At 34.1% G+C, this 15,426-nt stretch overlaps 2 protein-coding genes across 2 annotated transcripts; one reads left to right on the forward strand and one right to left on the reverse strand.

The window, feature by feature from the left end:
- Positions 1–2,455: 2,455 nt before the first annotated feature.
- Positions 2,456–6,136, forward strand: LOC141678440 (rop guanine nucleotide exchange factor 7-like). Its single transcript, XM_074484759.1, has 7 exons — positions 2,456–3,348; positions 3,448–3,564; positions 3,678–3,832; positions 4,418–4,492; positions 4,566–4,853; positions 4,936–5,292; positions 5,399–6,136. The coding sequence occupies exons 1-7, from the start codon at positions 2,862–2,864 to the stop codon at positions 5,906–5,908; spliced, it is 1,989 nt and encodes a 662-aa protein (XP_074340860.1). The 5' UTR covers positions 2,456–2,861; the 3' UTR covers positions 5,909–6,136.
- A 2,531-nt stretch (positions 6,137–8,667) lies between these two features.
- LOC141679075 (putative proteasome inhibitor) lies at positions 8,668–12,392 on the reverse strand. Its single transcript, XM_074485557.1, has 9 exons — positions 12,165–12,392; positions 11,088–11,259; positions 10,563–10,709; positions 9,828–9,902; positions 9,635–9,715; positions 9,519–9,553; positions 9,364–9,433; positions 9,176–9,253; positions 8,668–8,960 (listed from the first exon to the last, which is right to left on the reverse strand). The coding sequence occupies exons 1-9, from the start codon at positions 12,340–12,342 to the stop codon at positions 8,891–8,893; spliced, it is 906 nt and encodes a 301-aa protein (XP_074341658.1). The 5' UTR covers positions 12,343–12,392; the 3' UTR covers positions 8,668–8,890.
- Positions 12,393–15,426: the final 3,034 nt, after the last annotated feature.

Consider the following 15,426-nt stretch of genomic DNA (forward strand, 5'->3'; position numbering starts at 1 on the left):
CGTGTCACAACAGCTGTCCGCTATGCAGGACAAGAGCAAACTGTATTGGCATAAGAAACGTGACTGGATTGGCGATTGCACTTTAGAAGAAATTACAGCTCCTTTGCCACTTCCTGTCATCCCTCCACCCTCTATTTTTGGCATGTCAAGGGAAGAATATAAAGCGAAGATCTTTGACTGGCTTCGGGAACGGGACGGCAAAGCACCAGCACAAGATGCTTTTGACAAGCTCTTCTCAGAATATGGCTCTGCTCCTGTCTTTCCAACAGCCAATGATAAAGCTTCGGGCTCGGGCAAAGACAAAGGGAAGGCTCTAGTTAATGTGGACGACTCAGATTAAGCCTTTTACGATGATGAAAGGGGAGGAATCATTTGAGTTTTTAAGACTTTGGTTTGGTTTGTTATGACTCAAGACTTTGGTTTGGTTTGTTATGTTTTAAGACTTTGGTTTTATATTGTTTCATTTTATGGTTTTAAGACTATAATGCTTTGAAACTATGATGCTTTGATGTTTTGTATTTCAGACTAAGGTTGTTTATTGAATGATTCTGAATGTTTTAAAAGACAACTGGACACCCTGGTTTTATGGGGGGGTTGTTCTTTGGTTTTTTAAGTTTTATATATAATTGAGATTGTCTCATTTGTGTGTCTCATTATATATACTATCTCATTCATTCTTAACATACCTTACTGTCTCATTCACATTGTTGCATTCATATCATACTTGTTATATATATATATTATGTTATTGCTAATTTCTTCCTCCAGGAGCTTTAAGTATTTTTGATAGGGGGCAATTTGTCATCATCATAAAAGGGGGAGATTGTTAATTTCATGGTTTCTGATGATGTTTCAAACAGAATGGATTAATGCAACAGAATGGTTCAACAAGACTTATCTGAGTGTTTGCAAGTCTTCAAGATAAGGATTAGGGTTTTATGTAAATCTTATTTTATCTGGATAAATATCTTTTAAACTTATCCCAAACAAACCCTATCTTATAAACCAAGTTTGAATTATTCAAAACTTATTTTTTACTTGATTTCTCTATTTCAAACAAACTAACAGATTAGCTTTCAAGATTAATTCAAATATTTTCAAACAAACTTGTTTTCAAATCTTATCTATCTTATCCTCTATTTGAAAATAAATCTATTAGAACTTTTCTTATAAATACAACTCACATTTTCAGATTTCAGCTAATGCTTTCACGTCAATTCTTTATATCTGAAAACACTCCTTGTTCTTTATACCCGAGATATACATCCAGTGAACAAGATATAGTTTGAGTTATAATCAACGTGTTTATACTTGTACTTGTGTATTCATATTGACTTTGTGCCGGGTTGTGGCAAATTTGATTCCAAAGTATAGCAAGGTAGCTAGAGGGCTAAGGAATAGTAGTTGGTTAGGTAGCAAGTTTAGCTTGGGAAAAGATTTCTTTCAAGTGCTATATTTGTAATCCAGGAAAAGACTGTAAGTTCTTTTATTAGAGTTGATATAATACATTATCTATGCTAGTTGACATACGGACTTGGATGTAGGCCGTAGACTAGGTGTAGGGGCCGAACCAAGTGAAAAATTTCTGGTGTTTTTACTTTTTCAGTTTTCAGCATTCTACATTTTTATTACTGTTATATACACTTTGCAGTTAATTGAGACTGTTCAATTTTCTGTCTCATTTGTAAAGGACTGTCTCATTTGCATAAGAGACTTTTTCATTTGCTTTGAGAGTTAGGAGTTAATACATATGTATCGAGTTTTTGAATTTAAGTTATATGTATATTGGAGCATCATTCATTTCTTTTTATATTTTGAAATGCTGGAACATCATACCTGTTTAAGCTGTCATTCTCTTAAAATGCTTATTCATGCTTTCACGCTTCGTTTGCATGATAGCTAACGGTCCATTACACCATGCTTATCTTTTAGTTAACCATCATGTTTTCCTATTTTTAACAAAACTAATCGCAACATGAATTACAGGCTATTACATTAGCCACCCAGTACACAGCTGAATGATAACATCGCCGACGAGTTCTTTACGATAAAAAATATATATATAAAAATGTAATCTAGCAAAATAAATATGAAAATGTACATTTGATTGAATACTTTGCATATTACAAATCAATTATATATCGAGTTGAAAACTCATAAACATGATACCTCGCATTTTTCTTACAATTTTTTACAAAATCAATACATCCCGAATTATATTATTTATTCATCTAACATCTTATACATTACGGAACATATTTTTTAATAGTCTATATTCTTTTAAATTCTTATCGATCCCAATTATATCGGTACCTTTTTTGAGCTAAAAAAGTACTATCCATCAATATTTGGATTATATTTTTCTTCGGGTATTTGATATATTTGTAAAATAATCGATCTTTATAAAGATGATACATGACCAATTGATCAAGTTTACAACATACTCTATATTAATCTGCATCTAACATCGTAAATCGTCCTTTACACGATTACCATCACCATATTTTAGTACTAATTTTCGAATCTAATTCAAATTTTTTAAACTGAACTTGCAACAACACTTATAATCAATGCTACAAATCTTGCTTAAAAACACACAGTAATCATGCTTAAAAACACACAGTTGCCAACGCAATAGATTGAAATCAAGAGCGTCTTTGGGAATTTATTATTACACACAAATACTTGTCTCTATTTCTCATGCCTACCAAGTGTTTGATCATTTGTCTCAACCACAATCATCACCTTTATTCTTACTGAATCTACACTTTTCATACCACATTTTCAATTTCAAACAGCCCCACAACATTTTCTTTATCACCAGCACAACCCCATTTGAGATTAGCCATGGTTGAGTTCATATGGATACAGTGTATACATACAAGCAAGAAAGACAAAGGTCTTATCTTTCTTCATTAAAACCCTCAAGTTCGAATCTTTCTAAGCCTTTTAGTTTAGTCACATTGTGGGTTGCAAAGTCTTTTAAAAATCTTGGGTCTAAAGGGAAAGATTTGGATGGGTTTAAGAGTAATGTGGTTGTGAGTAACTCTGTGTATTGTGCCTCACCTTATTGTCTTGAGGAGTATAGTATGGAGGGGTTTGTGGAAAAAAGCGGAGTTCTTGATGAGAAAAAAGAGGGGTTTGTGGGAAATGAGTGTGGAGTTGAAGAGTGTGAGGAGAGTAGTTCAGGGTCAGTGAATGAAGAAAATTGTAGCTCTGAGGGGTTTTCGTCGCCTCCTTCGTTGAGATGGAATGTTGTGAATGATGATTCGGAGGATGTTTCTCGAGAATTGGAGAGGCCTAAGTTGGATGATCAGAAGTTGGAGAAGCAAGTGTCTACATTTTCGGGTATGTGGTTTTGTTTAATCGATGTTTTTCAGGTCTTGGAAGTTTGTGTTTTCTTGATTTCACTGTTTGATAGCTTGTTTGTGGGTTATATTTGTGTAGAAATTGAGATGATGAAGGAAAGATTGTCGAAGTTGTTGCTTGGGGAAGATATGTCTGGTTGTGGAAATGGGGTTTGTACAGCATTGGCCATTTCGAATGCAATCACTAATCTGTGTGGTACATTGTCTCGTAATCTTGTTAGTTGTTACTTAATATGTATTTGCTTACAGTACCTATGGAATTTTTGGTATTTGTTGATAGTTCATAATATTTTATAATCCAATATTTAGCTACCCTTTTTGGTCAAATTTGGAGATTGGAACCACTACGTCCTGAAAAGAGATCGATGTGGAAAAGGGAAATGGAGTGGCTTCTTTGTGTTAGTGATCACATTGTGGAATTGATACCATCTTTGCAAACATTTGCTGATGGAAGCAAGCTTGAGGTAAGACACTCTTTCTACTGTACATTTTAAGTTTCAGTCTGTGTTCATCTTAAAAGGATACTCATCTTTGTTGGTGTTACTAAGACTCTATGTGGTCCAATTTGATTTTAAGTGCTAATTTTTTTTGCGTATTTTTCAATCCTCATCTGTTCACCTTGTATCTTGTATTTACATTTACTCTTTCATGATGCAATTTACTCTCAGTGTGGTCCTACTTTGGTTCATCTTTATCAATTTGATCTAATCATCAAAAGTTATTAAGATTCAACTAATGTCTTGCAAGGCTGCAAGTAAAATTATACCTAACGGGTTTGAGGAAAATGTGTTAGCTGCCCATATGATGTATTGATGGGAACTGATAAAAAATAATAATAATTCAACAGTTACTAATTAAGCTCCAATTCTGTATTTGTGCATGTGAGGGGTTGTACATCATGCATAAAGTTTGTTCACCAGTTATTTTATTTTTTTTGCTAAGTTTGTTCACCAGTTATTTACTTCATGCTATGATATTTATTCCCAATAACGAACGATATTTATTCTTTAAGTTTCTCCACCAGTTATTGACTTTATGCTATGATATAGGTGATGACATGCAGACCCAGAATTGATCTATATGTTAATCTGCCAGCTCTCCGCAAACTAGACAACATGCTTCTCGTAAGCTTTCTCACTTTTATATCTTGGTTGATAACTTATAGTTTTGATTCTTAATTTTGACCTCTTGTTATAGGAAATATTGGACAGCTTTGAAACAACCAAGTTCTGGTATGTGGACCAAGGTATAATGGCTCCCGAAGCTGACGGATCATCCTCTTTTAGAAAACCCCAACGACAAGAAGAGAAATGGTGGTTGCCAGTTCCTAGAGTTCCCACCAGTGGCCTCGGTGAAAATGCAAGAAAGCAGTTGCAGCACAAACGTGATTGCACGAACCAAATACTAAAAGCTTCAATGGCTATCAACAGTGTCACCTTAGCTGATATGGAAATCCCAGAGTCGTTCTTGGAAAGCCTTCCCAAGGTTAAAACTACACCAAGGAATCCATAACTAGATAGTAGGAAGGACATGCTTGTTTATATGTTTTACTTCGACTTTGTTGCAGAATGCAAGAGCTTGCTTGGGCGATCTTATACATCGATATATTACATCTGATCAATTTACACCAGAATGTCTACTAGAGTGCATTGACTTGTCTTCAGAACATCAAGCATTGGAGATAGCAAACAGAGTGGAGGCATCAATTTATATCTGGCGTAGAAGAACTAATACAAGGAGTGTAAGTAGCATGAGCAGATCCAATTCAAGGTCATCGTGGGGAATGATGAAGGAGCTCGTTATTGATACAGAAAAGAAGGAATTACTTGCAGAAAGAGCTGAAAGCCTTCTGTTATGCTTGAAGCAGCGGTTCCCTGGGCTCCCTCAAACCACCTTAGACATGAGTAAAATCCAATGCAACAAGGTGATACAACTTTACTAGCCTTTACATATCTCAGTGTTTTGCTGTTATTTGCTTTCTCATACCTCAAATATCAATGTAAAACCTAACCAATTAATCTTATTTGAAGGATGTTGGAAAATCCATCTTAGAGAGCTACTCAAGAGTTTTAGAGAGCCTGGCGTTCAACATTGTAGCACGTATTGATGACCTGCTTTACGTAGATGACTTGACAAAGCATTCAGATCAATTACTGCCTATTCCTAAAGTTGGTGTAATGACTCAAAAGAGTGTTGGGGTTCCATTCACAGTGCCAGTCACAGGCACTCCATACAAAACAGCTTTCAACACTCCAAAATTCTCACCTACGCAGCTACTCACCCCTGCCAAGGGTGATAGATCGCCATTACTTGATAGCAGCATGCTTCCCCAACGAGGTGTTGGTGTACAAAAGGTTTTGACAGAGTTTCTCAGTATTGAAGCAAAGGAGGAAACTTTAGGTAGTCAACTCAGAAGGTCAAATTCATGTTCAAATGCAGTTCGAGAATCATCAGGATCTCAGCCAGTAGTAGAATCGTTCAACTGCCTGGAAGATGTCAGCTCCCCACAACAAACCTTCGTTGGAAAGCCCGAGATATAATTTTGATCGATTGTCCCCGTAGCTTGCTCATTAGTCATTACTGCATGCTTTTCTTGATAAGGTTGATGTACATTAGAAACCACTAAAAGTTGCAGATTATCAGTTCATGTTGGTAAAATGAGTGATTTGTATATCTTAGATATGTTTACAGTCTAGTGATCTCTGAGGCAATTCAAGTTGGGCTACTTGATTGGGCTAATGGACTGGATCATTTAGCTAGAGTCAAAACATGTCGCCACCTTATTAATTTCACAAGACTTATTACAAGCTAACAACAAGTTAAAGCCTTGCTGTATCTCTACTTTTTCAACGATGCACACGTAAATGATATAAAACCCACTAATCCACTCTTACAAAAAAAGGTAATCCACGTTAAAAATAAACAATGATCATTGACGTGCATGTAAAGGTAGGTTAACTCTTTTGTCTTAAGCCAATGTCAAAAATATTTATGGTGTGTTATGCAATTTGCAGAAGAATCTTGAAGAAAATAAGATGTGAACCTCTTTAATTGGGTGACAATTTCTGTTTAGATTTTCTAATTTGACCAAACTCATGAGCTCAGTTTTCCTGTGCCTAGTGGAAAGAACAGTTCCATGAAACTGATCTCTCTCTCTCTCTCTCTCTCTCTCTCTCTCTCTCTCTCTCTCTCTCTCCCCTCACAACATGAAACTGATCTCTCTCTCTCTCTCTCTACCCCTCTCCCTCTCCTCCCAACATGAAACTGATCTCTCTCTCTCTCCCTCCCTCCCTCACAACACACACACACAAAGCAAGCACTGATAAGCAAGTAACCAAAAAAACACCAGATTGGATCAAAAAAAGGAAAAAATATAATAGACAAGTGAAACTTCCAAAATCAGGCAAGTCTAAACTCTGTTCTATTCAATAAACCAAGTACTCATCTCCAACAAAGCAACCAGTAGAACCAACAAGATTGCGGTACGTAACATTTCACTCAAATTATCTACATAAATGGATAGAACAGAAGAACTAAATACAGAAAATTTATATAATAAACAGTTATGATCATAGTTGCTTCCACGGATGACACTGGAGATTCTGGCAAGGCTCAAGCCATTTTGTTCTGCACTCTCCTCCAGCACCATCACAGCATTCACAAACCATTCCCAGTGTCCCGAAAAGTTTCGAGTATCCATCTTTAACATGCGTATCCATCTTCATCTTTGACAGAACAAGTACAGATTCTTTAGTTTGAAACTGCACAGAGGAAGTTGAAAGCTGTCTAGCTTCTGCAGTACTTGTTAAAACTACAAAACTTGCTAACAAAGGCACCAACAAGAACCAAAAAGATTTTAAAGTAGCCATATATAAATCTCTCCCAAATCTCTCCCACAGCGTCTCTAGATATTTGAAAGAGAAATGAAATTAGTGTACAATGACTGATGGCTTTTTGTCTATTTATGAAAAAGTAGTACACAATTTAAAGAAAAAATGGTGGGTTTCTAGAATATTGACATGAAGCTTCACACGTTTTTCACTTGTTTTTAGTTGGGAAGTTTATCTGTCTTAAGAATTTGAGAGTTATTAAAATCAATGTTTGATAAAGGGCTCATCTTCTAGTAGATTAAAGCTAGCTAACACTATTTTCCAAATCAAACCTTCTTGTTAAGATGATAAGCTGTATATATATCTTTAAAGACCCTTTACGAAAGAAACAAAGGAGGCTAACCTAGGCTGAAGTCTCGACTGAACTGATAATTTTAATAGAGAATAGTTTCTCAAATGTCCATTTTTAGTTAAAAATCAATAGAAAATTTGTTACAAATCCCGACTAACATTGAAAAATTAACGATAATGTATACATAATGGACTCATTATTGTAAAAGATCAGCTAATTCTGATCATTCATAAAAAATGCGAAAAAAACACTCTATATATATTAACGACTAAACACAACTCATCATTATCGGTAAAAACCAAATCAAACATATTAAATATTCTCATTAAAACTGCATGTACTGTATATGTTTTTCGATATAAATATATAAATTAAACAAGACTGGCCACAACCTTTATCCCTTGCTCCCGAGTTTTAATTAGGAAGGAAAGCAAGTGGTGGGTGAGTCACTTGCATTCATATTTGTGCTCCCGAATTTTTAAAAGGAGCCAAAGCAAGTGATAAATTAATATCTTCGCAATCGGTAGATTGAAACGAGTCTTAGACAATACTACTTGAACTCATCTGAACATCGTTTAAAGGGAGCGAGGCGGATACAATTGCTGTCACGATACTCAAATCCTTTTCTCTTCGGATCAACTTCTTCACTTTAATGCAGATTAGTGTGCTAAAACTCGGAATCTTTCCCGAGTTGAGCCACTCAAGAATCGTCAAATCTATATTAAAGATATCACTCGGTTCGGGTTTCGGTTTGTTGGTGTTATCAACGGTGGTGTTCATCGTGTCTTTGCTCTGCATTGCTGGTTAAACAACGGTGTTTATGTTGTAGGTTTATCATGCAAAACCCTAATTATCTCTGTTTATATAACATTTTTAAGTCTCCTATTCAAATGCAAGCTCTAGGGTGTGTAGAGGTTTAAACCCTTTATGATTGACTATTATATTAGTTATCTAAATACGGATACCTCAAGTAGTTAAGAGTTTATATTCCGCTCGACCCTCGCTCACCCCGATAATTACAAATACGTAAACTGAGCTGTCTGATTTCATCACCAAGCAATTTTCTTGCACCGCTTCATCAGTCAATCTGACAGTGAAGTCGAACTCGAACAAAAGATTCGAGACATTAAAAGTATAACTACTTAAATCTTCGAATTACAGACTACATATTACATATTCAAAAAGATGTTAACTCGAACTACTGCTATTTACAAGAACTGAAAATTCAAACTGTAATTTGTAATTTTAAACTTCGGCAAACTCTAGTTAAAATCAATTCAGATCATGCTACTGTCATACAAAAAGCTAGTAGATACCCCAGCATAAACACTTGCACGGCCCTATATGTAGTCATCAGTTCCGAAATGCTGAAGATCTGGGTGGGCGCCACCTCCAGGCCTGGGTGGGTTTCTGTACAACGCATCACAGAAGAGAAACAAAATATTAAAGAGAGACAAGTGCATGAGAGAGCACAATGGTTTCCTTGGTAGAAATAATAAGAAATGGATGTCATTCAAGTCGACTATTCAGAAGCTTAAAAATGCATAACTTCAAAGACTAATAGAAATATGAAACAAACATAGCAAAATTTTAATAATTCTGGAAAGCATGCTAAAACATACTACCTTGCAAATCGCTTAGGCTCAAAACCTGGAACGCCGGGGGGACCATATGGATCAAAACGAGCACCTGGTGGAACACCCCTGTTTCAATCAAGTAACATAGGTAAGATTTACATTTTTAAAGATTATTGTTAGTTTAAAGACTTCAAATTTCCTATGTAGTTGAATTGGCTTTATTGGAATATACTTACGGAGGTGTTGCTCCTGGATAGACGGGCCGCTGTCCATCAAACCTCATATTGAAGATAGGATGATCTGGTCCTGTAGTTACAGTTGAATGCACATCTAGAGTTTACATTTTTAAAGCTTATAAATAAATAAAAATAGAGTCTAGAGGTATACATACCTACGTGAGTTCCTCCTCCAATGCCAAAATCACCCCTGAAAAGGTTCATAATTGTCTAATGCGCTGAACAAATAAAACAAACGTGAGAAAGAAATTATAACAAGAAAGTAACGCACCTTGAAGGATACATTCCTGCTCCAGCCCCAGGAAGTAGATCACTGCCACCAATGCTAGGATAAACCGGAGGAAAAACAACTCTATGTTGCAAATAACAAATTTAAAAAAATATCAGTCTATGGGATATATTGGCAGGACAGACATAGTAGGTCATAAACTAATTAAAGAGCTTCTTATTTTATTTGCGAGTACCCAGATGGATTGTATGCTTGGGGCTCGGGTTCAGAAGCCTGGTACAAATCCACTGTTGATCCTCTGGTCACAGAACTAAAAACACAATATAATACTTTCATCAGAAGGCTGATAAAAGGAAAGTACCAGAATTATATTGCAACATCAAGCATCCACAACTATCCTACAGGTCATGTAAAACTTCTCAAGTATAAAATTACTGGCAGTCGGCATTACAGAAAAGATAATCCATAATATCTTCATATCGACAGAATTAGCAATTGACAAAATAGTCTGAAAAGATCACTTCTCAATAGAGGCTTATAATGAAATAATAAAGCAACAGAGACCACATTAAGATAACTGAAAAACTTGTCTTTCAGTTAAATAAGCTCAAGCAGTCACAGAAACTGATTCAAAAAGAATCCCAAAAGCAACCTCTATCAGCATCCCAACTACTCGATCTTAGTTTTGTCTTTAAAAAAATGGTCCTGATAATAGTTTGTCAACTTCAATAGTTTTCAATCCACTTGCAAGACACGATGACATGATAAACTCGTCTTTAGTCTTTACCATTAACACATCGCATGCCCATAAAACCAATAGACAAGGTAGGAAGTCACAATTTGAAAATCAGAAACAGCACAACCAAATACATCAATGAAAAACTATACAAATGAATTAACACAAACACGACTTTAACAAGTTGTACTTATTAACAAAGCATGAACATAATACGACTTTGGAGTATATTACCTCGACTTGGCAGCTTCGGAGCTAGATGCTGAAGGGGCACTCAGTTTACCCAGTATTCCATTATTGACGCTAGTCACAAGTTCTCCCAAATTCTTGAATTGTGTACTGTAATTACTGCCTCCATTCTCCACAGTATAATTATTAACACTGCAAATTCCAATAAAAACATACACAATTCATGAGAATTCAAAACAAGCCGAAAAAGATAGGTCTGTAACTCGAACCAAGCTAGGGATCAAGTATTTTTGTCTAATACGCAACTCAAGGCAATCCAAATTTTTAATAAGCTCGATAATGTACTTGAAAATCATATCAAAAATATTTTGTTGAGCTCAACTATGCTAGAAAAATACACTTTTAAATAGCTTAATCTTAGTAAAATCAATAATCTCCTTAATATACTCGGAACACTAATTTGATTAATACAAGAGTTAAAATCAATAAATTATAATCTCAACAAGCAAGTTGATCCGGATGACAGCCCTAAAAAAACCAAAAACATATAAAACAGGAGCAACAGCTTACTTGATTTCAAGATGCAACGGCTCTTCATCACCAATCTTCAAAACATCAACCAACATCATATCATTCATAGCCAAACACTTAACCAAAATCTTCTTAGAACCCTTATCGGGACTCAAGTACACAAACGCATAGTTATCATCAAACTGATTCCACCCTTCAATTCCCACCTCATCTAACCACCATAAAATCAAATCAAAAAAAACGTTAAGCTTTAAAATACCAACAAAAAATTAATCAAAACAGTACCAAGTACTAAAGAAACACAAGGATACAATTTTACCAATAAAAACTGATCAAAATAGTACAAAGTACTAAAAAAACATACATATAATTTTTTCCACCAATAAAAATGGAAAAAAACAGTCCTAACTATTAAAAACAACGATAAAGATTCATTTTCTACCCAAAAAATTGCGCAAAACAGTACCAAGAATTGTAAAGAAATATATAAATTCAATCTTCACCACTAAAAATTGATCAAAACAGTACCAAAAATTAAAAAGAATGATAAATAATCATTTTCTACCATTAAAAATTTGGGTTAAGTATCAAATTTACCGCTGTATAATTAGTGAAATATCAATTTAGCACCGATTAATTCGGGGTCTCAAATTGGCCATTTTCACACAAAATTGGTAATTTTCGGTGATAAATTTGAGATGTCACTAGATTGAGAACGACTTGAAAAGTGGCCAGTTTGAGATCCGGCAACTTGAAAGTGGCCAATTTGAGACACCAAATTTGTCGGTGGTAAATTAGAAACTTTGCTAATTATATGGTAATCAACTTGATAATTAACCCTTAAAAATTTCATAAAACAATAAAAAAACATTGAGAAGATTCAATTTGTACCTATAAAAATCCATCAAAACAGTAAAGATTCAATTTTTACAACTAAAAAATGATGAAATCAGTAAAGAATATCGACAAGAACAATAAAAATTCAATTTTTACCACTAAAAATTGATGAAAACAGTTTATAATATCGACAAGAACAATAAAAATTCGATTTTTACCACTAAAAATGATGAAAACAGTAAAAAGAACTAAAAAGAGTGGTAAAGATTGAATTTTTACCGGTGGAGGCTGAGGTTAAAGCGTCGTCGGAAAAGGCAGAAGTTCCGGCGGCGGTGAGAACAAAGCCGGCGGCGAGAAAAGAGGAGTGAATAGTGAAGGCGATTTTATCGTGAGCGCCTCGAAAAGTGGGACGAGAAGCCCTAATTACAGCGATCACACCTTGTTCTGTAGCACCCATTGTTTCAAAAAACAAAAAAAATTGAAGTAGCAAAGCAAAAGGGGTGAGAACACAGTTGGATATTTATAGGAAGATGTAAGAGTATGAGTATTCGAAAACACAATAAAAATCGAATCGAAATCTTCTTCGTTCGAATTAGGGGCTGTTTGGCAATAAGCCCGAGTTTTTGTCGACCAAATTTATAAGTATTATTCAAACACTTATTTAGCTTATAACTATTATTCTCCTTATCATTTATAATTCACTTATTTATTTTATGTCGTAAGTTAGTTATTTTCAGATTTTCCAAACGGACACTAGGAGTTTCGAGTCGGTGTGTGACTTTGTGTGATGAAATTAATCATTTTTTTTATAAAATTTTGGTACTCCCTCCGTTTCGATTTATTTGTGTAATTTGATTTTTGTACATAATTTTTGCACGTAGTTTAAAGTGTATTAATCGCATAATATTGTTGATTATTTTTTTTATTTTTTTTATAAATACAAATTTAAGATTTGAATATTTATTTAAAAAAATTGAAAAATAATCGACGGAATTATGCGGTCAATGCACTTTAAACTACGTAGAAAAATCAAACGGTAAAGATAAATATGTTATACAGTTTAGATATGTTCTATAGTGTGGACCGGGTGTTACTAAAAATCAATTGAGGGCCTTTCAGGTCCCCACTGATTCTACTATTAGGTCAGCGATATCTATTGATTTAGGATTAATCGGAGACAGAAGAAAAATTTGATTAAAAATCGGATATTTTTTAAATATTAAGATATTGTTTAATTTATTCTTGTAAATACATCATTTAGTTATTAATAATATTTTAATTTTAATAAATTATTATATATACTCTGAGAGAAAACTTATAAATATTATTCAGATTTCGAAAAATTGAATTAATCAGACACCTTGAAGAAGATCAATCAATTAAATCAGAAATTTTTGGAACACTAATTTAAAATTATTAAAAAATAACTTTTATAATTATTTTCGAGTAAGTAACCTTTTCTGCAAGAATCAAATTCTGGATAGTAATAGAAAAAAACTTTTCTACTAAAATTATTTTGTAGCTCTCATATTTAAATTTTTATAAATCTTAACCCCTGAAATTAATATTTTTTATTATCATGTAGTGCACTAATTATTTTTCCATATTTTGTTATTATTATCTTATGTTGTACTTACATTGTATCTATAAATATATATTTAAGATTTATGTAAATTCATTTGTTTTGTTGTTTTAATTAAAATTAAATATTAAAATAATAGGATTTCTCAAAATATGTTTCGAAATTAGGTAAGGAAAGGTGTGTTTTATGTAGAATAATCACATGTATTTTAATTAAACATTTTTTTAATATAATTAAACTGGCTAAAATAATCTTACATAGTCCTTTAATAAAATGGAAAGATCCATAAATTTGCTAATCTTCTCATTGTTACAATTTCATCTTGTAAATTTCTAAAATTTGTCTGGAGTTGCGGTAACTTGTCGATATTGAGTTTAGTTGAGAAAAAATGTATTTTTGTAAAAAATAATAGTTTAAAAATCATATTTTTTTCAAAAGAGTTAAAAAAAACTTATTTTGTAACCTTTTTTTGTTAAAAATGATAGTCTTTATGCTAAAAAAATAAAATGAAAATCGGATATTTTTCAAAATGTTGTCGCATATTTACAAGCAATAGAATGGAGTCAAGGACTACTAGCTAGAGCCTGTGAACTCTTTCTTCTCGTAGCTCTAATGTAGCAGAAAATGGCAACCAAAAAAGCCGTTGCTAGGCCTCCCAAAATTACTCCTCCACCAGCAACGGACTCTTCGAGTCCTGATTTGCGATGGCGATGATGCATTTTTGCTTCAGTCTCTCCTGTAGGCGCGATATGAGGATCTTGATGGCCCGTATATTTGTTCTTAGGATCGTCGTGATTGTGATCATTTTTAATTTGACGCCAACCAACTGGACTGATTTGCGGTGCTTCATGCAAGAACTTGACAGTATTAGGCTTTCCAAGTCTGCGGGCTGTTGGTGCTTCAGCATTGCTAGAAACTGGCGCAACACTGGTCTCAGAAGCATTTGCAGAAAACACGAAAAAATGTACTGTGATCAAGAAAAGAACAAAATATTGAGCCATTTTTCTTGCTTTTAAGTGCTTTGTTATGCAGTATGTTGATTAGATCCTTCTGAGTCTTATATACATGTTTGGTTACCTGTAAGAAGAGATCTGAGTACTAAACAGAAGCTTCCCTATGTTAATCTGCAGGTATTAAATACGCAATTTGTCAGTAATTTTACGTACAAATTGTCTGCAGAACTGGAGAAATCAACGAGCATTCACGTGTGATCGGATAGAATATTAGAGGTACAACTGGTAATTTAATCAAGGGAACATGATCTATCAATGTTTATAAGTTGATTAGTAATGCACAGAGTTTATTTATTCAGGGTTTGTATTAAGAATGTGCAATGAAGCTCCATTTTCATTATTGTGAGGTGATGAGAAACTACATTATGGTTATGTGTGGCCGACCCAGGGAGTTGTTTAATGGTTGATCTGCTTGAAAACACAACATTTGAGGGCACAAAGTGATAGTTATGGCACATTACCCATAAATCACGGCATGACCTACGTGTATGCACACCAAAAACCCTACTTTACACGTATCGCATAAAATTTCCGTTGTATGATATGCTGCAACAAACGATTGGCCCTGGTCGAAACCATTAAATTACTAGTAGAGACCATTTATGCGACTCCTAGGGTGTGCGTCATTAGTGCGTGTAATTAATTAGCACAAATTTTTTTACCAACTTTTGAGAAAAAATAAGATATAAAAAATAAAGATTGGAATTTGGAAGTACATGCATTATGTATATCGAACAGAGGGGCCGGCCCTAAGATATATAAAGCCCCAAGCGAAATTTATTTTTTGTGTCTGATGATAATAAATCGAAAGAATGATAAGAAATAAAATATCGATAATGTTTTTGTCGGTTCAACTAAGTGCGAAAAATATCTTATTTTTAAATGATCTTTTAGAATAAAAATTAAAAATGTGCCCCTAAAACTTATTTTATACCTGATATTTTTT

Source organism: Apium graveolens, chromosome 8 (genome assembly GCF_009905375.1).
Source record: "Apium graveolens cultivar Ventura chromosome 8, ASM990537v1, whole genome shotgun sequence".
NCBI lineage: Eukaryota > Viridiplantae > Streptophyta > Magnoliopsida > Apiales > Apiaceae > Apium > Apium graveolens.